General features: G+C 47.9%; 1 protein-coding gene across 3 annotated transcripts in view; it reads right to left on the bottom strand.

Moving 5' to 3' along the window:
* Window positions 1-13,967: 13,967 nt before the first annotated feature.
* The window catches only part of ECE1 (endothelin converting enzyme 1), a 115,530-nt gene continuing 103,441 nt past the window's right edge, over window positions 13,968-26,056 (bottom strand). For all 3 annotated transcript variants that reach the window (XM_025448247.3, XM_025448246.3, XM_025448245.3), the window contains 5 exons: window positions 21,105-21,215; window positions 20,316-20,383; window positions 19,351-19,541; window positions 16,680-16,775; window positions 13,968-16,011 (listed from right to left, as the gene is read on the bottom strand). In XM_025448247.3, the coding sequence (XP_025304032.3) occupies window positions 15,835-16,011; window positions 16,680-16,775; window positions 19,351-19,541; window positions 20,316-20,383; window positions 21,105-21,215 (643 nt within the window). In that variant the 3' untranslated portion in view covers window positions 13,968-15,834. The remainder of the gene's footprint in view (window positions 16,012-16,679; window positions 16,776-19,350; window positions 19,542-20,315; window positions 20,384-21,104; window positions 21,216-26,056) is intronic.

The following is a 26,056-nucleotide window of genomic DNA, read 5'->3' as shown; positions in this document are numbered from 1 at the left end:
GGGATCCCTAAAAAAAATTTTTTTGAAATTTTTAAGTAGGTTCTATGTCCAAGGTGGGACTTGAACTCACAACCCTGATAAGATCAAGAGTCCAACGTTCCACCTACTGAGCCAGCCTGTAGGTGTCTACACCAAACAGGTGTCTCCCTGTTTGATGTTTGTTTTTAGGTAGGCTCCACACCCACTGTGGAGCCCCAGTGCAGCACTTGAACTCACAACCCTGAGATCAAGACCTGAGCTGAGATCAAGAGAGGGACAGTTAGCAGACTGAACCACCCAGGCACCCCTCCCTGTTTGTGTCTTGTTATTGTTGTTGAGGTGCATAAGTTCTTTCTTCTCTTCTAACTTTTAACTCTGTGTCTTTGAGAAAGTTCCATAACCCCATTGTGCCACAGTTTTCCCAACCCTAACAATGATTTTTTTAACCTATTAATTTCTGCTTCTGCGAGCTGTGATGAGTGTTAAGTAAGCTAGCAAGCAGGAACCAACCATCCGCGTGTCTGGCTGATAAAAACAACTGACACTGAGCATTCACTTTGAGCCAGGCAATGGGCAAAATGCTTCATATGTATTAACTCATTGAATCCCCATAACACTCTGATAGAGCTCTGAGTGCTAATACTGCCTGCATATAACAGGGGCACCCAACATATTCAGGAGATGGCTGGAGGTGGCTGCTGGGTCTGGGGGCAAGATAGCCTTTGACCTCTCTGATGCCAGGCCTTATTAGAACCCCCACACCAAATCTACTGAGGTTAACCTGTACTGCCACTGGGCCTGGCCCAGTGAAAGGTCTCTAATACCCGCCTAGCAAGCTTCCAGCCCTCTCTAAACCAAGGGACTTCACATAATCACCCGCATATCCCATCTTGAATCTGGAAACCATATCCTACCCTGGGTGGCCCAGCCTTCCCCCTGGCTCTTGTCAAGCCGGATGCTATTTAATCATCCTGCCAAGTTTGCTGCCTTGGGAAAATCCTGGACTCTGCTTTCCCCCTATCCAGTGACTGGAAGAGGAAGCTGGATTTCCAGATGCCCACAGCTGGCACCAAGCACTGAACTGGCTCCAGTGATCTCCACAGGAGCCAGCCTACTAGCTTGGCCTGGCCTGCTGGCACTCCAGACACCTGAAAAGAGGCTGGGGCGCGTTGCTAGGCTCTGCCTTTCCCGCTAGCATGAGAATGAAAATAGCAGCAATTTAGAATTAATTCTGCAGATGGACATTTTTCAGTTTCCCTAATTTGGCAATCATTTTTTTTCCCCTACCCTCATTACATGCCTTTTCTTCCACTGAAATAGAGAAGTTGAAGAAGATCCATGGTTCTTGCCCTTATGCAGGCCAAGTGGGGTTTGGATAGAGTCCAGATTCCTGACAGGAGTACCTGCCTTACTGCATCTGGCTCCTACCAATCTCTACACCCCCAGTTCCTGCCCCTTCCCATGTACATGCACCCTGAACAGCCATGCACTTTGCTGTTCCCACCACTTGGAGTGTCTCTGGCTCATGGACTGCCTAGCAAGCTCCTATTGATCCTTCAAAAACCCACATCAAGTATCCTCTGCTGGGACAAACTTTTTTTGATTCTCCTCTTGCTCCTTCCACAGACAGATTTAATTGCTGCTGCCTTCTGCTACTTTTTTCTTTTAAGATTTTGTTTATTTAGAGAAAGAGAGCAAGCAGGGGGAGAAGCAGAGGGAGAGAGAAAATATCCAGCAGTCTCCCACACTGAGCGCAGAGCCTGACATGGGGCTCAATCCCACAACCCTGAGATCATGACCTGAACCAAAATCAAGAGTCAAATGCTCAACTGACTGAGCCACCCAGGCACCCCTGCTTTCTGCTACTTTTGTGTTGGGACATTATTTTCTTGTGCTTCTATCACACTGTATTCCAGGGGGCTTCTGTAGCCTTGTACCTGGCATGTAGTAAGTTGTCATTACTTGTTAACTTATTTATCTCATCAATGAAGCTGTAAATGGCCTGGGGACAAGTATCACATCTGAAGGAAAGGAAAATAGGAACTTCTTTCATTTCATGCCATAGGACGCCCGACTTTTCAACACTTGGTCATATTCTGAGTCTTCTTGAGCCAAAGTGTCAAGAAGTTTCCTTTAAGTAATGTAAACCACCCACGTCAACCCAGGCCAGCAGTCCCTGCTGTTCACACCCAGAGTGCCAGTGACCTTCTCACACGTATACTTGCTTGTCTTGTGTGGCTGTCCCTTTGCTAGAGAGTAAGCTCCCAGTAGCAGAAATCATGACTTTCACATTCATCGCTCTGTGCCCCATACCCAGACCGAGCCTGACACATAGGAGGTGCTCCATAAATGGTGGAGGAAATGGACGTTGACTGAGTTACTGAGTGTAACCCTACTCTGGTGGGCTGGGGGAGCACCATCTGGGCAGGTTGGAGTTCTCCACCATACATGGTTTGTCTGGAATGGCCTTTCCTGCTCTTAGAGGAACACCTACATACCTCTTTTTGGCACAGTAACTGAGAAATGTGAGAGAAGGCCTAGAGCAATGCTATACACCTTTTGTTTTGGAAAACAGTTGCCTTGGCTCAAAACCCAGTTCTGAGACTTTAGTTAAATCACTTCACCCTTCTGGGCCTCAATTTCTCTCATCTGTGTGGGGATTAGAGTAGTTTCATAGGGAAGAGCTGGGAGGTGGAAAGACCCGGCCCAGGCTTGAACATAGGAGATCAACAAATGGGGTCCTCTTTCCTTTAGCTCTTCTTCATACAGCTGCAGCTCTTTGGGGCAGGGGGAGTCCATATGGATCAGATGTAGAATTGCTCATACGTAGGGCTCACAGGCCAGAAAAGCATGGTGGTGTATTACTCACTCTCTGGAGCCAGGTTGCTTGGGTTCAAATCTCAGCTCATCACCTCTGCAACCTTGGGTGAACCTCTAACCTCTCTAGACCTCGGCCTCTTATCTGTGAGGTAGTAATGATAATGCAGTATCCATCTGAAAAAACTTTGGGATGAGTAAGCGAAAGAGTGCCTGGTACACAGCAGGCCCACAGGAAACCAAAACATGAGCCAGCTCTTACTTTCAAGGTGAATGTACCATTTGGGTAGGTTTGGTCCCATGATTCTCCGAGCGCTTATGACACTGGGCCTGCCACAGTGACCTGGGGTTTGCGAGGCTCTGTTCCCGCGACCACCATTCCCTGCCCAGAACTTGGAGGCAGAAAGTTGTCCAGTGGGACAGCAGAGTGGATAAAGCCCAGCTCTGGGGTCAGGCTCAACCTGGGTTCGAATCTCAGCTCTGCCTCTCCCTAGCTAGGCCTCTTTCCCTCTCCCACACCAGTCTCCTGCTGGGAAGCACGATGTCTGTCCTACAGGGTGGATTCCAGGATTCCAGGAATCTAGGAAATAACATACGCAAAGCGCCCAGGATGGGGCCAGACCCGGAGAAGCTGCTGGCAAATAGCGAGCCCCTTCCCTCCCTTCAGCTGGCACCCCACCCCTCCCCACTCTGGCACCGCCTGCCAAGTCCAAAAGTGGCCGCTGCAGCTGTCGTTCTGAAAACACATTCCCTGGCTGCTTTTGTCTTATCATCCAAGTCTTCCCCCAAGCCTTAAACATTCCCACATCAAGGGTTTAAGGAGACAAAAAAGCCCAAGCTGACCTATCCACGCTGCTAGTTGGCAAATGTCCCAGAGGATCTTGCACTGCCAATCACTGAGCTTGACATTTAGTTCCCTCAGTCAAATTCGCTCACATCCGACAAGATCAATGAGAAAAATAGGCAGCGATGATCAAAAGGGCCGACAAAGGCTCTTGGGGCAACTCTCCCAGCAGGATTGCGCACCACACAAAAGTGCATGCAGGGGGTGTTCCATAAAAGCTCCTCCACTCACAGGCAGCCCTCAGGCCCAGAGACCAAAAACCGGTTCCCATGACAACCCTGCAGCAAATGTTATATATAAATGTGTGTGTGTACACAGCCACACAGAGATGCACAGAAATAAACTCTTGGCACAATTCTTTCCTGTTGCAAACACGCAATAACCTGCAAGGATTGATTGCTGGAAGAAAAAGCAAAGAAGGTTTTGAACAAACATGCTTCCGATGGGCTGGCTCTCTGTGGATTTCACCTGTTTTGGCATAGGTCTGTTTTGTTTCCTGCACCTGGAATATAGTAGATACCCAATAAATATGTAATTGTTGAATGAATGAATATGTGATGGTTAAATGGAAGAAAGAAAGGAAGGGAGGGAGTGCGGGAAGGAGGAAGATATAAGCAGCCTGGAACTTGAAGGCTAAAAGGGCTCCTGCTGAGAATCCAATCTAATCCAACCTCCCGTTTTTTCTGTTGGACAAACTGAGGGCTCAGAAAAGGGAACAGATCTTGTTGAAAGCCACTGAAGGAATTACTAGCAGAGGCTCAGTCCTGGAGATTCAAGTGAGCACTGAAATGAATGTGAGTCCAGTTTCTAGCTGAGTAATAAACATACATTGAACAATTATTATGTGCCAGCAATTGTGCAAAGTACTTATGCACATTATCTCACGGTTCGCAAGTGGCGTTAGGGTTCCCACTTTAAGTGGGGCTCTCAGGAAATGAAGTCACTTGGCCAAGGTAGCTTAGCTAGTTTGTGGTTGGAATGGTAAAGAACCCCAGGTGGCTCAAACACCAGCTTCTGAGCCTCTACATTACACAGCCTGTCTCTGAATGAGGGCCTGGGCCAGATTGGGAAGCAAAAGGGGAAATAGTGGCAAAAATTATCTCCGTTCTTGCAGATATGGGGCTGGGGGAAGTGATATAACTTGCCTAAGACAAGTTGCTGCCGGGAAGGGGCTAGAAATTCACATTTTGAGGCTCCCGGTGCAGGATTCCTTCAGTTTACTCATTTCTTCAGTTTACTCATTGCTGGCTCCTGTGAGCCCCAAGTCAGTCATCTAACTGGGCAAGGAGACGGGTTCATGTGCACAAGCCCCAGGACGCAGTCGCGGGGGTGGGGGGTGAGGGGGGGGAAGAGTCAGGGAACCAGGTCCGATTCCCAGCGTCTCTTTAGGGTTTTGCGCCCTCTGGTGGTCATATGTGAAAACTAGCAAGAAACCTCGCGCTTTAACTCCCTTTCAAACTCTCTCCAGAACCAGTTTTTTTCAACTTCCGGGGACTGGGAGGACATGGAAATGTACACAGGGTCCAGGTACAGGCACTCTGCTGTCCTGGATGTGCCATGCTCCCCTTTTTTTTCTCTGCTTTCTGATTGGTCTCCTTGCTTCTCTTCTGGCCCTTACATGATCCATTCTCTGCGCACCAGCAAAACAGCTTTTAAAAACCCAAACTGGGCCACCTGGGTGGCTTCTGCCTTCGGCTGCAGTTGTGATCTCAAGGTCCTGGGATCGAGCCCCATATCAGGCTCCCTGCTGAGCGGGGAGTCTGCTTCTCCTTCTCCCTCTGCTTCCTTCCCCCTGCTCATGTCCATGCTCTGTCTCTTCTCAAATGAATACATAAAATATATTTTTAAAAAATAAATAAAAATAAAAACACAAAATAGATCATATGACTGCCCTGCTTATTATACTCTCCAATATTTCCCATTGCTCTTAGGATAAAGCCCAATCCTCATTATGGCTGGAAGGACACTGCCCTGTGCCCACTGGCTTTCTCTCTCTGCAATTTCCCCAACTCCAGTTTCATTGGCCTTCTTACACTTGTTTGCATATGTTCAAAGGAATCAAACAAGCCAGACTCAGAAATGATTCTGTTGTTGAAACAATTAGACAAGGGCTTTTTTTTTTTTTAAGATTTTATTTCTTTATTTTTATTCATGAGAGACAGAATGAGAGAGAGAGAGAGGCAGAGACACAGGCAGAGGGAGAAGCAGGCTCCATGCAGGGAGCCTGATGTAGGACTTGATCCGAGGTCTCCAGGATCACACCTCGGGCTGCAGGCGGTGCTAAACCACTGCGCCACCGGGGCTGCCCTAGACAAGGGCTTTTTAAAATGAAAAAAGAAATTTAAGTAAACTCAACACCCAATGTGGGGCTAGAACTCATGACCCAGAGATCAAGAGTCACATGCTCTATTGACTAAGCCAGCCAGGTGCCCCTAGACAAGGGCTTTTATTTATTTATTATTATTATTTTTTCAAGTAGGCTCCACTCTTAGTGTGGAGCCCAATGTAGGGCTTGAACTCACAACCCTTAGATCAAGACCTGAGCTGAGGGCAGCCCCGGTGGCGCAGTGGTTTAGTGCCGCCTGCAGCCCAGGGCGTGATCCTGGAGACCCTGGATTGAGTCCACGTCAGGCTCTCTGTATGATGCCTGCTTCTCCCTTTGCCTATGTCTCTGCCTCTCTCTCTCTCTCTCTCTCTCTCTCTCTCTGTCTCTATGAATAAATGAATAGAATCTTTAAAAAAAAAAAAAAAAAAGACCTGAGCTGAGATCAAGAGTCGGCCACCTAATCAACTGAGCCACTTAGGCACTCTGATAAGGGCTTTTAAATAATCATGATTTATACGTTAAAAGTGTCTGTAGGAGATATGGACCACATGCATAAACAGATGGGGAATTTCAGCAGAGGTGGAAGGTGTAAGAGTCAAGTGGAATTCTAGAAATTCTAGAAACAAACAAACATAGTAGCAGAGCTGAATAATGGCTTGTACAGGCTCCTCAGTAGGCTCAACAAAACTAAGGAAAGAGCCAGTAAACTTGAAGATAGATCAACAGAAATTATCCAAACTGAAACATAGAGAAAAATAAGTCTGAAAAAAAAAAAAAAAAAACAGAACAAAGCACCCAAGAACCACAGGAAAATATAAAATTATCTATTACACATGTAATTGAAACCCTACAAGGAAAAGAGAGAGAGAGAATGAGCAGAAGAAATGTTTGAAGAGATAATGGCTGATAATTTTCCAAAAATGGTGGAAGACATTGACCGTAGGTCTTTAAGAATCAGAGAACACCAAGTAGGATAAATTACCACCCACAAAAAAGCAAAAATAAGAACATCCAATGCATCATAGTCAAACTACTGAAAATCAAAGAGAAAATCCTGAAGGAGCCAGAGAGGGAAAAAAAAGACATTACTACTTACAGAAGCAAAAAGGTAAGAATTACAACTTCTTATTAGAAACTATGTAAGCAGAAGACAATGAACCAGCTTATTTGTTTGTTCATATTTTTTTCAGTAAGCTCAAGGCCCAACATGGGGCTTGAACTCATGACCCCAGAATCAAGAGTCACATGCTTTACTGACTGAGCCAGCTAGTCATTCCATGAATTGACATCTCTAAAGTGCTGGAGAAACTGTCAATCCAGAATTCTATATACAGTAAAAATATCTTTCAAAATTGAAGGTGCTAGGAGTGTCTGGCTGGTTTAGTAGAACAAGCAACTCTTGATCTCAGGATCATATTTGAGTCCCACATTGTACACTTAGAGTTTACTTAGAAAAATATAGGTGCTTGTAGCATGAATCTAGCTAGACATGGTATAAAATTGCATACAACTACACACACACACTTATGTGTATGTAAAAACTGATAAAATCTAAATAGGATATGAAAATGTCTGCTTAATAATGTTACCCTAAAGTTGTTGAATTGAGAATATTGATATTTATAATAGTCATGTAAGATGCTACTACCATTGGGCAAACCTAGGTGAAGAGTAAACAAGACTCTATGCTATTTTTTGTAACTTCATGTGAGTCTATAACTTTTTTTCCTTTCTTTCTTTCTTTTTTTCTCTCCTTTTAAAAAAGATTTTATTTATTTATTAATGAGAGACACACAGAAAGAGGCAGAGACAGAGGCAGAGGGAGAAGGAGGCTCCATGTGGGGAGCCTGATATGGGATTTGATCCCAGGACCCCAGGATGATGACCTGAGCCAAAGGCAGATGCTCAACCACTGAGCCACCGAGGCATCCCGAGTCTATAATTCTTTCAAAATAAATAGCTTTTTTCCTTTTTAATTGAAAGCACAATATTCTGTATCCTGTGTCTCAAAATTCAGAATTGTACACAAATACACTCAATTTTACTCTATACATATTTTAAAAAGTAAAAAATGAAAAACTTCTTCAAATCAACAAAAGCTGAAATTTCTTTATCGGCAGAGCTATACTATCATATCTTTAAGTTTTTTGAGTGGAAAGATAGGATATCTAATAGGTGTTTGGAGGTACACAAAGAAATACAGATTTTCAGAAATGGTGAAAATGAAAGTAAATAGAAAAGACACATTTAAATTATCTTTAATCACCCTAAAAGGTAATTAACTATCTAAAACAAAAATAATAGCAATGTGGTGGAGATTTATAGTGTAGGGACAAATAAGGGTACTTGGCTGGCTCAGTCAGAGGAGCATGCAACTCTTGATCTCGGGGTTGTGAGTTTGAGTCCCACACTGGGTGCAGGGATGACTTAAGTAAATAAAACTTTTGGGGGATGGGGGGAGAGAGGAAGAGATAGAATCTTTTTTTTTTTTTTTAAAGATTTTATTTACTTTTTATTTGAGAGAGAAAGAAAGCATGAGCTGGGGGAAGGGCAGAGGGAGACGGAGAAGCAGACTCCTCACTGAGCAGGGAGCCTGACATGGGGCTTGATCCTCAGACCCTGGATCATGACCTGAACTAAAGACAGACGCTTAACTGACTGAGCCATACAGTCACCTGTGAGAGAGAATCTTAAGCAGACTCCATGCCCAGTGTGGAGCCCAACAAGGGGCTTAATTTCATAACCCTGAGGTCATGACCTGAGCTGAAATCAAGAGTTGGATGTTTAACAACCAACTGAGCCACCCAAATGCCCCTCAATAAATAAAACTTTTTAAAAAGTTTATATAGTGTATGAAAAAATTAAATATGTGACAATAATACATAGAAGGTGGGAGGGAAGAATTGTGAATATATTATTGTAAGGTTCTTTCACTACAGTGAAGTAGCATGATATTATTTGAAACCAGATTGGGATTAATGAAAGATTCATATTGTAAACCCTAAGGCAAGGATTGGCAAACTATAGCTATAGACCAAATCTATCCCATTGCTGTTTTTGTACAACTGGCAAACAAAGAATGTTTTTACATTGTTTATAGGACTGAGAAAAATCAAAAGAAGAGTTATATTTCATGATACATGAAAAGGAAATGAAATTCAAATTTCAGTGTCCATAGAGAAAATGTTACTGGAATATACTCTCGTTTACAGATTGTCTATGGCTGCTTTTGTGCTCCAGTAAGAGAATCAACTAGTTGTGACAGAGACAGATTGGTCTGTGAAGCCTAAAGTATTTACTATCCGGCTATCTACAGAAAATGTTTGACAACTTCTGCTGTATGAGTCCACTAAACAAATATTCTGGATTTAGTATTTTAGTAAAAAAAAGGCATAACACCTAGCAGGTCCCTTTTGGATTTTGGAGGCAACCTATCTGTAGTAGCTTTACTTGGATGGAGGTATTTAAGGATTGATGACTCAATGTCAATTTCATATAGTAGCCAGTGAGCCCTTTAAATGTGTATGTGGGTCCAGAGCTTTCATTTCTGGAAAGTCTGCTTGGATTATGGCCGAGACATTAACTCTTCACCATTTTTACCTCTTTATCTAGCTTTCATTCTCTTGGTTGCTTCTCTGCTTTTTCTTCAATGTCCTCTGTAAACTTTTCTTTTTTTTCCTCTGTAAACTTTTCATTTGAATCTAATTTTCCCTCAGACGTTTGGACACTTCCTTGTTTAAACTTCATCTATGATATAACTTTATTTTCCTCTCTGAGGTCAATTCTCATCTAATCTCTTCCGTTTTTTGTTTTTTGTTTTTTTTTCTTCTTCCGTTTTTTTAAAGTCTGTTTCTATTATTAGATTTTGTATTTCTGATTTGAGGTGTTTTCCCATATCCTCAAATGCTTATTTGAGGATGTTTAATTCAGTTTAAAGTATCATGTGATAGTTTTCTTTAGCTTTATGCTTGGTTTTGAGTGGAGAATTTTTATCAGTTGAAATACTCTGAATTGTATTTCTCTTTTTTTATTTTATTTTTTTTTAAAAAAGATTTTATTGGGATCCCTGGGTGGCGCAGTGGTTTGGCACCTGCCTTTGGCCCAGGGCGCGATCCTGGAGACTCCGGATCGAATCCCACATCGGGCTCCCTGCATGGAGCCTGCTTCTCCCTCTGCCTGTGTCTCTGCCTCTCTCTCTCTCTGTGACTATCATGAATAAATAAATAAAATCTTAAAAAAGAATTATTAAAAAATAAAAAATAAAAAAAAATAAAAAAAAGATTTTATTTATTTATTCATGAGAGACACAGAGAGAGGCAGAGACACAGGCAGAGGGAGAAGCAGGCTCCATGCAGGGAGCCTGATGTGGGACTTGATCCCGGGACTCCAGGATCATGCTCTGGGCCAAAGGCAGGCACCAAACCGCTAAGCCACCCAGGTGCCCCTCTCTCTCTTTTTTTTTAAAGATTCATTTATTTCTTTGAGAAAGAGCTCATGCATGAGCAGGAGTTGGGGCACAGAGAGAGAGAGAATCCTCAAGTAGACTCTGCCGAGTACGGAGCCTGACTCGGGACTCAATCCCAGGACTCTGAGATTATGACCTGAGCTGAAATCATGAATCAGCTGCTTAACTGACTGAACCACCCAGGTGCCCCTCCTTTTCTTTTTCTTTTTTCTTTTTAAAATAATCTGTACACCCCACGTGCAGCTCAAACTCACATGCTCCACTGACTGAAGCAGTCAGGTGCCCCTATTTGTCTTTTTAAAGACGGCTTTATCCAAATTTATAAACGCATTCTGTGATATTTTATCTATTAATTTTATGATTTTTATATGCTTAGGTCTCTGGTATATTTATTGCTGTAACATGTGTGAGAACTATGAGGGAGGAGAGGTCTAGATCCATTTTTTCCCAAGTGGATATCCTACCACCATTTGTTTCATGGCTTATCAATTTCTCAGCTGATTTAAAGGGCTTCCTTTGTCCTACCCACGCATCCCCTATACACAGAATTGTTTCTGGCTCTCTAGAAATTCCAGTTGTTCAATTCCTCTCTCTTGACACCAACCCCACACTATATTATTTACCACAGCTTTAGATTCTGATAGGGCTGGCTCCCTCAAAATCATCTTGGCCATGGTGCATTTTCTCCTCCTTGTGAATCAGCTTATCAAGTTCAATGAGAACATGTCTTGGAACTCTGGTTGCGAGGACACTGAAATTACAGATTAACTTGGGGAAAAATCAATACCTTGAATTACAGTGAACCTTTCCATTCATGACCAGGGCTGTCATGCGTTTATGCAGGTCTTCTTATATGTTCTTGGGTAAAGTGTTATAGTTCTCTCTGCAAAGGTCTTGACCATTTCAAATTGGGTTTATTATTGTCCTAGATTCTTTAATATCTTCTCTGGTGCCTTCCTTTTGCAGTTTCTCAACTCTTCCAGAGAACATTTGCTGGACCCCTTTGCTTACATTACACACTTATTACTAAAACTCCTGTATAGTTTCTGCTTGTGCTCTAGTGGCAGCTGGCATATATTTGCATGTCAGCTGTAGGTAAACCCCTAAAGGGTCTGGCTGGTTTTTTTTTTTTTTTTTTTTTTTCCCTTTTTTGGCTGAGGTTTTAATTCCTGGTTGTGACTCCAAGGCTCAGAGCAAGGGAGAGGTAGGGGCCTGTTCATTTGGTCATTGGGAAAAGGGGAACATCAGGAAGAGGGAAAAATGCAGGGAAAAATGGTGTCTCTCTCTGATATATCTCAGTGTGTGTGTGTGTGTGTGTGTGTGTGTGGCCCCCAGGAACATCACTGTTCTGTGGGAGCTTCTCATGTTTTCCCAAGCAGCTCGTGGCTAGCAGCCTGGGTTCAGAACCCAGCTCTGCCCACTGTTCCCCTCTGACCTGGGTGATAAAGTAGCTGTCTCCAAAAACTGCTGTAAGCATTCAGGAAGAGGATGTGTGAGCACCCAGCACAAGTCTGATTTGCAGTAGGCACACAGTATGTGGAAGCTTTAAGAAAAAAGCCATGTATTCATTCATTCATTCATTGGCAAGGGTGTCTAGAAGACATTCCAATCTAAAAAGCAGGCAGGGACTGTGTAAGGTGCAAAAAGGAGGTTCAAGGTGGCAAGGGGAAGGTCCACTGGGGGCAGTTAGGGCAGAGTCGAGGTCCTAGGGGAGATAAGTGCAGTGGGGAGCTGGTGAAGGGGAGTGATGTGATCTTTAAATAGGCTGCTCTCCCGAGGACAGTTAGTTGGAGGGGATGAAGTTGAGCTGCCCGAGTGAGAAATACTGGGCTATGGGCTCATGCACACATGTAGTGTGGGTGTTCTGAGGGGTTTAGAGTGCATCACTGTTCTTAAGCATCCTCATATCTCCCCAATATTTGTGGGTCACAACAAAGAGAAGAAAGAGATAAATGTCCATTTTACATCTGGAGAAACTGAGAAATGATGTACTACTCCTTTTCAAGCAAGGCAGGGTGAGGAGTTTTGCCCTTTGAATAGGTGCTTGCTCAGGTCATCACTCTGTTCAGTTCAGAGTATGAACCCCAATTCTCCCCCTTTAGTCAAGGCTCAGCTAAAATCTCTTCCCTCCAGAAAGTTTTTCCAGGTTACCCCAGCCCACTGAGCTCATTCTCTCTGGCATTGGTATATTTGGGAATGGCTCCCTTGAGAACACATAATTTATTGCTATCTGTCCATTCAGCCATCCTTCCATTTATTCACTTATCTGCCTATCCACCCTTCTATTCACCCACCTATCTATCCATCCATCCATCCATTCACCTATGTACCCATCCACCCACCTACCACCCACTCATCTACTTGTCCACCCATTCACCCACCCAGCCACTTATCTAGCAGTCACTGAGCCCTACTCCATGGCTGGTTTTTGCCAGGCTGGGCTGCTAGACATGATACAGGCCTTTTCACAGCCTAGATATTGGAACCTCTGTGTTACAGGTTGAATTGTGTCTCCTCAAATTCATATGTTGAAGTTGTAACCTCCAGGACCTCAGAATATGACCTTATAGGATTGCTGCAGATGTCATTAGTTAAAATGAGGTCATGAGGGTGGGCCCTGATCCAACATGATTGATGTCCTTATAAAAGAGGGACGGGGGAAATTCAGACACATACCAGATGTGCACACCGGGAGAACACCACATGAAGATGAAGGCAGACATCGCTGATGCTTCTACAAGCCAAGGAGTGCCAGAGATGGCCAGCAAGCCACCAAAAGCTAGGCCAGATGCCTGGAATAGATTCTTCCTCACATCCCTCAGAAGGAATCGACTTTGTTGACACCTTGATCTTGGACTCTAGCCTCCAGAACTGTGAGACAATAAATTTTTGCTGTGTAGGCCACCAAGTTCGTGAGACTTGTTATGGTAGCCCTGGCACTGAAAAACTCTGGTAAGAGAGGGAAGCCTGTGTCTTCGTACCTGATTGGAGGTCAGGGAGGGCTTCCTAGAAGAGGTAATGCTAAGCTAGGCATTGAAGGATGGGTAGGAGTTTATCAGGCGGAGAAGTCAGAGAAGAACATTCTAGGCAGAGGGAAGAGCATATGCAAAACCCAAGGGGAGGCGTGAGTGCATGTCAGACACTTTTCCTTGAACTTCTTTGAATTTACCTACTCCTGTGTGCCCTGCCAAGCATCTGAGGCCTGGAAACCCACTGCTGACACCCTTTGCTCCGAGATCATGGAAAAATAATTTTTACCAGGATGCCCTTTGGGGACAGGGTGGCACGTATCATTCTCCCCAGCAGGGAGTGCTCACTCGATCTATTGCTGAAGGAAGAATGGCCCGATGGGCACCAGCACTGAGTAACCTTCCAGCATCTGTCAGGGTCCAAGGCCACTGCCCCGGGGAGGGGGAGGAGACAGCTAGCCCGGGGGCTGGGATGGGAAGCTCTGCCCGGGCCCTGGCCCTCCCGCAGCCCACAGGACCACAGGACGCACACCGCCCCGCCCCGGGCACACACGCGGTCACGTGCCACTCGGTACAAGGACTTTATTTGAGTTACGATAGTGCCACACCCAAACTACAGTAGCACAAAACATAATAATACAAAAAATAGATTCCCAGCTCCACACCCCACGTCCAGGCGCACCGAGAAGCCGGCCCTGGGGCTCCCGGCCGACGGGAGGGGCCTCTCAGCCTTCAAGCTCTGGAGGAGCAGGCCCATCCCTGGGCCCGAGCCCTGCCCCCAGCCCCCCGCTTTCTCAGGACGCCTGAAGACATCACTGCAGTCCGCAGCCCCTCTGGCCGAGCCACAGCCAGGGACACTTGCTTCCAGCCAGGGGACTTGCGGTCCACGGTGCCGGGGACACTCTGAGGCCCGCGGCCCTCGCGGGGAAGGCCCGGAGGAGGGCGGCGGGGGGTACACGGAGGGGCCCCGGGAAGCCTACCTCGGGGCGCCAAGGTGCGCGTGGCAGCCCGACTCTAGAGACTTCTCTGGCTCCCGGTCCCACTCCTCTGAAGAGCTACCAGGCCTGCTGCTTGTGAGGCGGGTCGCCTGGAGCCCAGCCCGCCTCAGGCCCATCCCGGAGGCTGCCAGCAGCGGGGCGAGTGCCTGAGGGAGCGCGGGCCTCACTCACAGGCGCCTGCGGCCACGGGCTAGACAGGGCCGTGGGGGGCCTTCCCTCGGCGCCTTCCGGGCTGCAACCCTCCACCGGGGAGTCCATCTAACTACGAGGATTGTCTCAGTGCACCCCAGGGGCGGGGCGGGGTCCTGCACGGTGGCCTGGCACTGCGGGCGGACGCCTGAAGGCTTCACTGAGGAGGCAAGGGCGGCCTCAGATAAGGCACTGAAGGGGGGGCGGCCGCGGGCCGGGAGCCCCCCAGGCGGGGACCCAGCTCGAGCCGGGCCGGGCGCTGCGGGACAGGACAGTGGCGTTCGCCTTCCTCCTTCCCGGGGCAAGGGGGTCAGCAAGGCAGACCCCGGGCGGGAGAGGCCAGGAGGAGGCCAGCGAGGCCACCAGGTCTCTCGGGGCTCCTGCCGTGCAGCTGGAGCGCTCTAGGGCCCCGGGGCCGGGCTTGAAGGCCACCACCCGGCCGCCTCCTGCGACAGCCATCGATTTCCTGCTGCGACTTTGGGGACCAGCCCGTCCTTGGTGGGGTTCCCGCTGCCGGGCTCTGGGGACAGAGGCGGCCGGCTCCGAGGGGCAGGGTCCGCGAGCTGCCCCCTGTGGGCCGCCCCCGCCCCGCTCTTCCCCAGACAGCGGCTGCCAGGGCAAGGGCCAAGCGCCGGGGCAGCTCTCCCCTGGGGGACGTGCTCAGCGGGGGGACGTCCTCGGGCCACCTCACAGCGAGGGAGGAAGGGACAGGAGAACCAGTGGGGCTTCCCTTATCCACAGGTTATGTAGAAAAACAGAATATAATAAATATACCAATCCTTTCCTTAAAAAAAAAAAAAAAGTGTTTTAAATGCATCATTTCCCTGAAGATTTCCAGTGTATTCCACAATGTTTAAAAAATAGTTTCCCCAAAAATATATCTTTAAAGCATTTGACACAGTGGTATTTGTGGTGTTTCTGGCGCTGGATGTGGGCGGGGGGCTGTGTCCCACTGCCCTTGTCAGTAGGGGGCCCGGGCCTGGTAGGCAACCAGTCTGACCCCCAAATGCCCGTGAGAGTTGACGCACACGTGCCTGGGATGACAGAGTCTTCACAGGGGATCAAACGTCAGATTATGTTGAGAACCCACATCATAGGCTCAGTTCCGGCTGGAAACCCTCCAGTGCAGGGTAGGGGGGCCCTGGGTGGCCAGGGTGTGGGGCGACACCCCGGGTGCTGGATGGAAAGGCGGCTTTGTGGGCCCCACCGGGGGGCTCATCCTGTCTTGGCTCGAGGTGTTTCCACCCTCACCAGACTTCACACTTGTGATGAGGGTTCATGGGTGAGCCAGGGGGGCAGTGGAAGTGTTCTGAGAACTCCTTGGAGTTAGAGACGGAGCCAATGACCCGGAAGCGGGAGGGGCTGTGAGGATCGGTGATGAGGCCTTCATGGGAGCTCTCAGGCGTGCGGACAGAGCACCAGACCTTTGTGAGGCAACAAGGGAGAAGCTGAGTCACTGTGGGGCCCCGAGACCAGCAGACTGCCCCCTCCATCCACAACAGCAGGAGAATGAGCCCCCACCCGGTTCTGAGACCCCTGGGAGTCAGGGGGGGCTACTAGGTGGGTAGGGAAGAAACCGGGGGCTGGTATGCCCCCACCCCGGCATTCCCCTACTGCAGTCACCTTTGTCTGGCCTGGGCCTCTGCATTAGACTTCATCTGAACAAAGGATTCTGCCTAAAATCCAGTCTGAAAACTTTGACCTGAGTCCAGGTCACTCACTTCCTGGACAGAACAAAAACTATCTAGTGGCCTGGTGGCTCTGGGCACCAACAGAAAACTATACATTAATGCCAACTCAAAGGACATCCTGGGGCATCTTCAGTTTAGGAGATTTCTAGAACCCCTGAACCAGAAGGGCCCTTAGGACCCACTCGTCCTCCCATCTAACTGATACGGGAAACCTTTCAATGGCATTTGTGGTCCTTAATGGGATTTCTCTACTGGCAGGAAGCTCGCCTTCTTACAGAGTAGATGCCCTATGAACAATCCAATGAGCTAGAAGGTTCTCAGTTGGGGGAACTTGCCTTTTGGCTCTCAGAGCTCCTGCAGAATGTGCCTGGGTTTGGCATATTTTCCTATAATGAACTCACCTGTGCAAAGCCCAGGAAGAAGAGCTGGTTATTGGTGAGGCCCAGGGTGGGCAACGTCTGCTCAGCCCCGTTCTTCTTTATCCAGTTCTGGTAGGCCTGGGGGAGAGAAAGCAAAGGTCAGGGGCTCCCATGACACAGGAGCAAACAGGGCGGCAATGGGGAGCCAATGCAGGAGATCTCGGCAAGCTCTACCCTGTTGGGGCAGCGACTCGTTTTGGGGAGTCTGGGCCCTGCTCAGCCCAGAGAAACAATCTTCACTTGCACTCATTCCAAAGGGCCTTAAAAATAATCTACGTGGCCATGGCTCTCAAGTGCATACTTCTAGCTCCAGCCTCTTCCCTGATTTGTGTATTCAGTGGCTTCAATTGGATTTCCAAGATGCATCCAGACTTAACACACTACAGACAGAAGCGGGGAGAGGGGTTACGTACACACACACTTTCCCACCGCAGTAAATGGCACCTAGTTCCTTGGGCCCCAACCTCAGAGTTCTTTTTTGAGCTTCTATTTCTTTCTTTTCTTTTTAAAAAGATTTTATTTTGGGGCAGCCCGGGTGGCTCAGCGGTTTAACGCCGCCTTCAGTCCAGGGTGTGATCCTGGAGACCTGAGATCGAGTCCCACGTCAGGCTCCCTGCATGGAGCCTGCTCCTCCCTCTGCCTGTCTCTGCCTCTCTCTCTCTCTCTTTCTCTCTGTGTATGTCTCTCACGAATAAATAAATAAAATATTAAAAAATTTATTTTATTTTTTAAGAGTTTTTTTTAAAGACTTATTTATTTATTTATGATAGACAGAGAGAGAGAGAGAGAGAGAGAGAGAGAGAGGCAGAGACACAGGAGGAGGGAGAAGCAGGCTCCATGCAGGGAGCCTGACGTGGGACTCGATCCCGAGGACTCCAGGATCGCGCCCTGGGCCAAAGGCAGGCGCTAAACCGCTGAGCCACCCAGGGATCCCCGAAGATTTTATTTTTTAAGTAAATAAAAACTCATGACCCCAAGACCAAGAATCACACGCTCTTCCGACTGAGGCAGCCAGGCAGCCCTGAACTTCTCGTTCAATTATCCAAACCACCTAAATCTGGCCACTTCTCACCCTTGCCATGGCTTTGCCCCTTCTCTTGCCTGGACAATCTCACAACAGCTTGCTAACTAGACTCCTTGACTCGAGCTGGTCCAATTCCAATCCCTTCTCAACACAACATCTTAAGTCATCCTCATAAAGCAAGGTTGGCAGACTTTTCTGCAAAGGGCCTGAGAGTAAATATTTTTAGCTTTGGAGGCCAAATGGTGTTGGTGCAACTGCTCAGTTCTGCCTTTGTGGTGTGAAAGCAGCCGTGGACAATGGCAGCCAATGGGCCTGGAGGGGCCCCCCTACAATTTTATTCACAAAAACAGGCTGAGGGCTGGTTTTGGCCCATAGGGTGTAGGTTTCCTAACCCGTGGTTTTTTGTTTTTTTGAAGTTTTATTTATTTAAGTAATCTCTACACCCCACCATGGGGCTCAAACTCATGACCCTGAGATCAAGAGCTGCACGTTCCTCAGACTGAGCTAGCCAGTCACCCCTGCTGATCCTGGTTTTAAGGGATAAAATAGAGGATGTCATTCTTCTATTTAAAAATCCTGTGGCAGCTCCCATTATACAGAACAAAACCTAAGCTCCTTGATCAGCCGACAGAGGCCCTGTGAGCTCTGGCCCCAGCCACTCTTCCAACATTCCCTCCCTCCACTTCACCCGTGGACACAGGCTGCACGGTCAAAGACAGGAAGACCAGCTTCTTCCTCATCATCCAAGTGTCAATTTAAATGTCACTCCCTCCAGAGGGCCTATCCTGACCACCGCTCCCCTTGTTCTGCATTACTTTGCTCTATTTCATATTTTATATTCTTTGTCTTGTCAGCACCTGAAATTATCTTATTTGTTTAGGCACGGGCTGGCCCAGTGTTTCTGGGCTCAGTTTCCTCACCTGTTAAGTGGAGCTTGTATACCTAATGGTAAAGTTGTGGGGTGCTGAGCAGAACCTGGCACATAATAAGGCCTCAAGACCTGGTACCTTATAGTATTTCTGTTCTCATCACGATGAGGAGGTGGCTCTGTCCTGCTGTCTGATAGACACCTCCTCCTCTTCCTGTGGCCTCTCCTCTCTCCCTTCCCACTCAGCTAACCTTTCTGAGCATCTCCCTGGACCAGGTCCTGTGCCCAAGTTGTCTGTCGCCCTTCCGACACCCCACGGATGCTGGAGTAGGTATTCATGGCCAAGCTCACTGCAGCCCAAGGAGGCTCCAGAATCAGAACTTGAACCCGGAACCAGAACTTGAACCCGGAACCGACTCCATGACCATCAACCCTCCCTCCCCTCCTGGGTCTGCTGCTGCCTGGATGGGTGACACCTATCCCCGCAAGGATAGGAACAGGCAGGCGGTCAGGTGGCTCCACGCTCTGTGCGGAGGTTTCTGCAGGGCCCCGTGTCAGGCTGCTACCACCCAGTCGCAGATGAGGAGGCAGAAAGGAGTGGCTGCAGCTTGTCCCAGCTTGTCTGGACTGGACAGGCCCTTCCTCCCCGCCCCCTCCCCTGCCTCCACATCCCAGGAGGCCCCAGCACAGACCCAGACGGGGGTGGGGGTGGGGGGGGGGTGGGGGGGTGGGGGGGGCAGTGGGGGGCGGTGAAGGCTTACCCGATAGGCCGCCTTGAGGCCCCCGTTGTCGGCGATGTTCTCCCCCAGCGTGTGCCGGCCGTTCACAGGCTCCCCGTTCACACTGTAGTTGCCGTACTGCTCCACCATGCACTCCGTCTGCTGCTTGAAAGCCTCCACGGATGAGTTCTTCCACCAGGGCCGAAGGTTCCCATCCTTGTCATACTCTCGTCCTGTGGGGTCAGAGGGAAGCATAGGGTCAAGGGCGAGAAGGGGAGGAGGAGGCCGAGGTGGAGCCACCGGCCCATCCCCCGGCTCCCTAGCACCACTGGAGACATGATGCTGGTTTGGGGGCCAGAGTTGCTGGGAGAATGAGCCAGGCTGGCTGGGTGGTGGGTGGGGGAGAGAAGATGGAGGAAGGTGATGTGGGGAAAGGCTCAGAGTGTCTACGGTGTTGGTGGAGCTGGATTCATTGTCAGGGCTGGCTGAGGGCCTGGGACCCTGAGCCTGGGAAGGGGGAAATAGAGTCAGCAGCACTGGGATCACAGGACAGGCCCCAGCCTCTAAGGTCCCACCTCCTCCTTCTTGGCCTTGGGGTCCCCAAGGTAGGAGGGAATGAGAATTCTGGATGTTTTGATGAGGAGGAAAGTGACCTCAACTCTTCTGATGGCAGTTGGCCCAGAGAAGTCTCCAGAGCGCTGGAGAAATGTGAGCTCCCTTCTGACTCCTAACACCCACTTCTGAGTAGGGGACACCTTCCAGCAACCTCCTGTGTCTGACACAGTCCCCACAATCACCACACGAGGCTGCAATCATCATGACCATTTTACAGACAAGGATGAGAAATGACAGGACTTGTTAAAGTTCATTCAATCAGCAGAAGGCAGAGCCAGAATGGAACCCAGATCCATTTGTCTCCAGACTTTTGGAAGTAACAAGAGCAAAGCAGAAGCAGCGGGGCCAGGCTTCGATGCTCCCTCTCTGAAGGGGACCCCAGGAAGTCGTACCTTGATCATCAAAAGCATGAGTCAGCTCATGGCCCACGACAACACCAATGCCACCAAAGTTTAAGGCCCTGGAGGGGAGGACACAAAGGTGAGGGTGATGCCGCTTCCTGGGTCTGGAGACACAGCAGGGTCCCATGGGGCTCTGTGGAGACGTAGCCACAGCCTGAGCCTCCAGCTAAGCCCTGGAGGCTAGTCAGAGGCTGAGCAAGCAGGCTGTAGTCAGCCTGTATCCACCGGGTGCCAAGCACTGTGCTAGATGCTCCACTGAACTTTACTATCCTCTCTGGTCACCTCAAAAGAGTTTGGCATTAGTGATGGACTCTAAAGATAAGCAAACTGAGACTTGGAATGGTTCGATCACTTTGCCCAAAGGCCACACAGTCAGTAAAGAGCAGACCTGGGATTCAAACCCAGGGCCATGTGCCTTTCCTTTCTGAGACCTTGCTCTCACACTTTGCACCCCTGCCCTCCCAAGCTGTGACTGCTCTAAAACACCACTAGAGGGGCATTCCTCTAGATAAGGCACCTGACTTCAGGTGACACGCCCCCAAGCTCCCACTGTGCAGGGGCTTCTGGATCCCAGGCACCCCTGGAGGGAAGCACAAGGAGTGAGGATGTTGTTTTCTTTGCAACATCACCGAAAGTCCCAAGCTTCCTTGGCTAGCGGGACCAGAAGCACTCAGTGAGACTGGCTGGCTTGTGTGGTCAGCCGTGGGCCACAGGGCTGGGCTGGGTGTCCATGGAGGGGTGGGGGAAGGAGACAGGGTGGGAGCACCACAAGCATCCTACTTGGGTGAGGAGCGGGTATAGAACGGCGCCTGCAGGATCCCGGCAGGAAACACAATCTCATTCTTGGTGGGCGAGTAGTAGGCATTCACCATGGGGGGGGTCATGCTCCACCTGCAAGTAACACACACATGAAAGTTCGGGCACAGTGGGTAGGGAGGCAAGTGGGGTCAGCCCATCTGGCAGGTGTCAAGGGCCTTAACCCAGCCTCAAGTGCACACAGGCACAAGGACACCTTTAGCAGCACTGTTTTTGAGGGGAAAACCAGAAAACACCCACGTGTATCAATTCGATAAAAGGTAAAGGTATCAATTCGATCTGATATCACACACGTAGTGGAACAAGAAGGTTCTTACAAAGAACCATTACATACTGAAAGGCCACTGCTGCCAGGTAGTTCTCAAAGTGTGGTCTGTGGACACCTGGTAGGGTCCCTAATTCCCTTCTAGGGGGTCTGTGAGGTCAAAACTGTCTTCAGTAATAATATTAAGACATTATTTGTCTGTTCCACCTTGTTGACATGTGCCCTGATGGTGTGAAAGCAATGGTTCATAAGCCTTGGAGCCTACGCGTGAATCAAGTAGGGGCACCCGTCATTCCAGTCACCGTGTTCCTCACCAGGAGAGATAAACCCATTTCACTTAGGAACACTGTTGATGAAGTAGCATGATTACTTAATTTTTTTTTAAGTTTTATTTATTTAAGTAATCACCACACCCAATATGGGACTCGAAATGGAGTAAAAATCTTTTGATATTTGGTGTGACCAGATGGGAAGTCCACATAAGCACCTGTGCTTTTCTCACAGGACCCCATTTGTACTTGTGAGGATGACTGGCAAACTAGCATTTCAGACTTGGGTATTTGGCAGACATCTTCCTGAAAATGAAGTGAGCTTATCACCTCAAGGGAAACAACTGCCGTCATTTGTTGCCTGTGACAAAAAGTCAAGGTTTAAAAAAAAATTTCGGGGGTGTTTGGCTGGTTCAGCTGTTAGAGCACATGATTCTTGATCTCAGGGTTGTGAGTTCAAGCCCCACAATGGACATCGAGGTTACTTAAAAAATAAGAATAGGGGCACTTGGGTGGCTCAGTTGGTTAAGCATCTGCCTTCAGCTCAGGTCATGATCTCTCGGGAGTCCTGGGATCGAGCTCCGTGTTGGGCTCTGTGTTCAGCAGGGAGTCTGCTTCTCCCTCTCCCTCTGCCCCTCCCCTGCTTGTGCTCTCTCTCAAATAAATAAGATCTTAAAAAAAAATGAAAAATTCAAAAATCTATAAAGTTTCAAGCAAAATTAATTAATTAGTAAATTAATTAGTAAAATTAATTACAAGAACTTGCAAGAGGTCACCATAAACGTGACAGCTTCCTGATATTGTGTGGGTTTTTTTTTTAAGATTTTATTTATTAGGGATCCCTGGGTGGTGCAGCGGTTTGGCACCTGCCTTTGGCCCAGGGCGCGATCCTGGAGACCCAGGATCGAATCCCACGTCGGGTTCCGGTGCATGGAGCCTGCTTCTCCCTCTGCCTGTGTCTCTGCCTCTCTCTCTCTCTCTCTGTGACTATCATAAATAAAAAAATAAATAAATAAATAAAATATTTTATTTATTAAAGAGAGAGAGAGAGAGAGAGAGAGAGCGAGCACAAGCACGGGGAGCAGCAGAGGGAGAGGGAGAAGCAGGCTCCTTCCTGTTCAGGGAGCCTGACATGGAGTTTGACCCCAGGACTCCAAGATCATGAGCTGAACTAAAGTCAGATACTTAACCGACTGAGCCACCCAGGTGCCCTGACAGCTTCCTGATACTTAAAAGACTTCTCAGGAGATCAACAGTGATATGAACAAAGGCGGATTTTTTTGGATATTGTATAATGAAAATGTCACTATTTAGAGGTTGTATAAAAGTCAGCAAGCTATTGTTTCTCAAATGACCAATGCATAATGTTACAAATCATGGCTGGGTCAATGATCCATTTAAAGTGCGAGACAGGGACACCTGGGTGGCTCAGCAGTTCAGTGTCTGCCTTTGGCTCAGTGCATGATCCCGGTCCCAGGATTGAGTCCCACATCGGGCTCCCTATGAGGAGTCTGCTTCTCCCTCTGTCTGTCTCTGCCTCTCTCTCTGTATGAAGAGTTCATGGCTAGGGGTTCAGGTTCTGTAGTGTGATTAACCTTTAATAAATTACGTGCTGAGTTTCGGTGCAGTATCAATGAAGAATGTACACAGTATCAGAAAAAGCTACTAAATCATCCCTTCCTTTTCCATTTTCATATCTGCATGAGGCTGGATTTTCATTTTGCCATGGGGAGTGGCTGAAGAGGGGTGAGAGAATCTTTAAAAAAAAAAAAGATTTATTATTTGAGAGAGAGAATGGGGTAAAGAAAGGGGGAGAGAGGGGAAAGGGGAAAGGGAGGGGAGAGAGAGAGAATGAGAATCTCAAGCAGACTCTCTGCTGAGCATGGAGCCTGACAGAGGTCTTGATCCCATGACCCTGAGATCATGACCTGAGCCGAAATCAAGAGTCAGGTGCTTAACCAACTGAGCGTCCCAGGCGGTCCTGAGAGAGAATCTTAAGCAGGCTCCATACCTAGCCTGGAGCCTGATGCAGACTTGATTTCATAACCCTGAGATCATGACCTGGACTGAAATCAAAAGTTGGATGCTTAACTGACTAAGCCATCAGGAGCCCCTAGATTTTCTTTATATATTTCAAAATAATATACTGCAACAGATTGAACACAGAAGCAGATATGAGACTCCAGATATCTTCTATTATCAGATATTAGGGGCACCTGGGTGGCTTAGTGGCTGAGCTTCTGCCTTTGGCTCAGGTTGTGATCATAGGGTCCTGGGATCCAGCCCTGCATCGGGCTCCCTATAGGGAGCTTCTCCCTCTGCCTGTGTCTCTGCCTCTCTCTGTGTCTCTCATGAATAAGTAAAGCCTTATAAAAAAAAAGCCAGATATTAAAGAAATATGCAAAAAGTAAAATACCCTTTTCTCACTAAACTTTTAAAAAATGGTTGTTTTTCATAAAATTTACACTAAATTCATACAATCTCCATACACAAAAAGACTCTTTGAGGTCAAATAACTTTTCAACAGTGTTGAAGGGGGAGCCTGGCTGGCTCAGTTGGAAGAGCATGTGATTCTTGAACTTAGTGTTGTGAGTTCAAGCCCCACATTGAATGCAAAGATTAGTTAAATAAATAAAATAAAAATAAAATAAAATAAAATAATAAAGAATGTTGAAGGGATCCTGATGGTAGAAACATTTGTCCACTTGATATTTCTTTCTGATGTAGAGGGGAAGGTCAGTGAGGAGAGGAGTGAGACAGAAAGGATGTTTTTTTTTTTTTTCTTATGATAGTCACAGAGAGAGAGAGAGAGGCAGAGACACAGGCAGAGGGAGAAGCAGGCTCCATGCACCGGAAGCCCGATGTGGGATTCGATCCCGGGTCTCCAGGATCGCGCCCTGGGCCAAAGGCAGGTGCTAAACTGCTGCGCCACCCAGGGATCCCAGAAAGGATGTTTTTTCTAAGTGCTTAGTCACTGTCTCCTCCGGGTGAGCCCCACAGAGACGTGTTGTGGGGTACCTGAAGCCATGGGAAGATAGAAATCGAAAAGATCATATTTATATTCAAATAATCATGACTACATTAATGGGCGGGAGGCAGAATTTATTTTTTTATTTTAAAAAGGATTTTTATTTATTTATTTGAGAGAGAGAGATAGACAGAATGAACATAAGCAGGGGTAAGGGGAGAGGCAGAGGGAGAAGCAGATTCCCTGCTGAGCAGGGAGCCCCTATGCTGACATTGGGTTCAATCCCAGGACCCTGAGATAACCCAGGGCTGGATCCCAGGACCCCAAGATCATAACTTGAGCCGAAGGCAGACCCGACTGAGCCACGCAGGTGATCCCAGGAAGCAGAATTTAAATGAAAAAGTTTAAGCTAAATTAAAAGACTTCAGATAAATTCAGAACCTTGTGGCAGTACCTGTGCCAGATTCTGGGGATAAAAAAAACACTTCCCGCACATTTGGGGGAGGGGGTTCCTTGATAGGAAGACAGGATCTTAAGAGAAAACAGAGATGGTCAAACCCCCCATTGGCCACGAGGGGGAGCAAGAAGCAAAGAGAAGTTGCTTCCATCTTGGGCTAAGATTTATTCTGCAAAATGTTTTAGGCGTGCAGAGAGCTTATTTTGAGAGCTACAGCTCGGCTCACAATATGAGTTTTCCAAGGAGACTGCTCAAAAAGGAAAAAAAAAAAAAAAAAAAAAAAAGACAGACACCAGGGCTCATTCCAGATTATTTTAAGAAACTTTGAGGACCAGGAGGAAGCTGTATTTCAAAAAACTTCCCCCAGGGGGCACCTGGGTCGCGTAAATGAGCCTTCAACTCTTGGTTTTGGCCTGGGTCACGAATCAGAGTTGTGGGATCTGTGGGATCGAGCCCCAGTGACGGCTCCATGGTCAGCACAGAGTCTGCTTGAGATTCTCTCTCCCTCTGCCTCTTCCACTTGTTCTCTCGCTCAAATAAATATATAATCTTAAAAAAATAAAAAAGACCCTCCCTTGAGGGTCCTGATGTGCAGTGAGGTTTGGGACGCACAGCTGTCAGGAGCCCATTTGGAATCTTCCCTAGCTGAGGGCCTCCTCTATGCCAGATACTGCCCAGTCATACTTGACTGTCACATGGCTCCTCCCATCTTATCTGCAGATAATTGAGGCAGAGGCTCCCAACGCTGAAGTGGTGGAGCCAAGGGCATGAGGCCAGGCTATTCCTCCAATAGGCTGGGTGCTGAGGGGGCACACAGCTCTGGGCAGGTCCCAGCTCCTAGCCAGGCACACTTCCTCGGCCCATGGCTTTCTCATCTGAAGAGTGGGAAACCAACGGTACCCACTCCTCACATGGCACTTCTGACAGTTACATGTCTGGCACACGGTGCATATGTGA

The sequence above is a fragment of the Canis lupus genome, chromosome 2 (assembly GCF_003254725.2).
Source record: "Canis lupus dingo isolate Sandy chromosome 2, ASM325472v2, whole genome shotgun sequence".
NCBI lineage: Eukaryota > Metazoa > Chordata > Mammalia > Carnivora > Canidae > Canis > Canis lupus.
The sequence above is the reverse complement of the archived record's forward strand: the minus strand, read 5'-3'. Positions and strand labels throughout refer to the sequence as shown.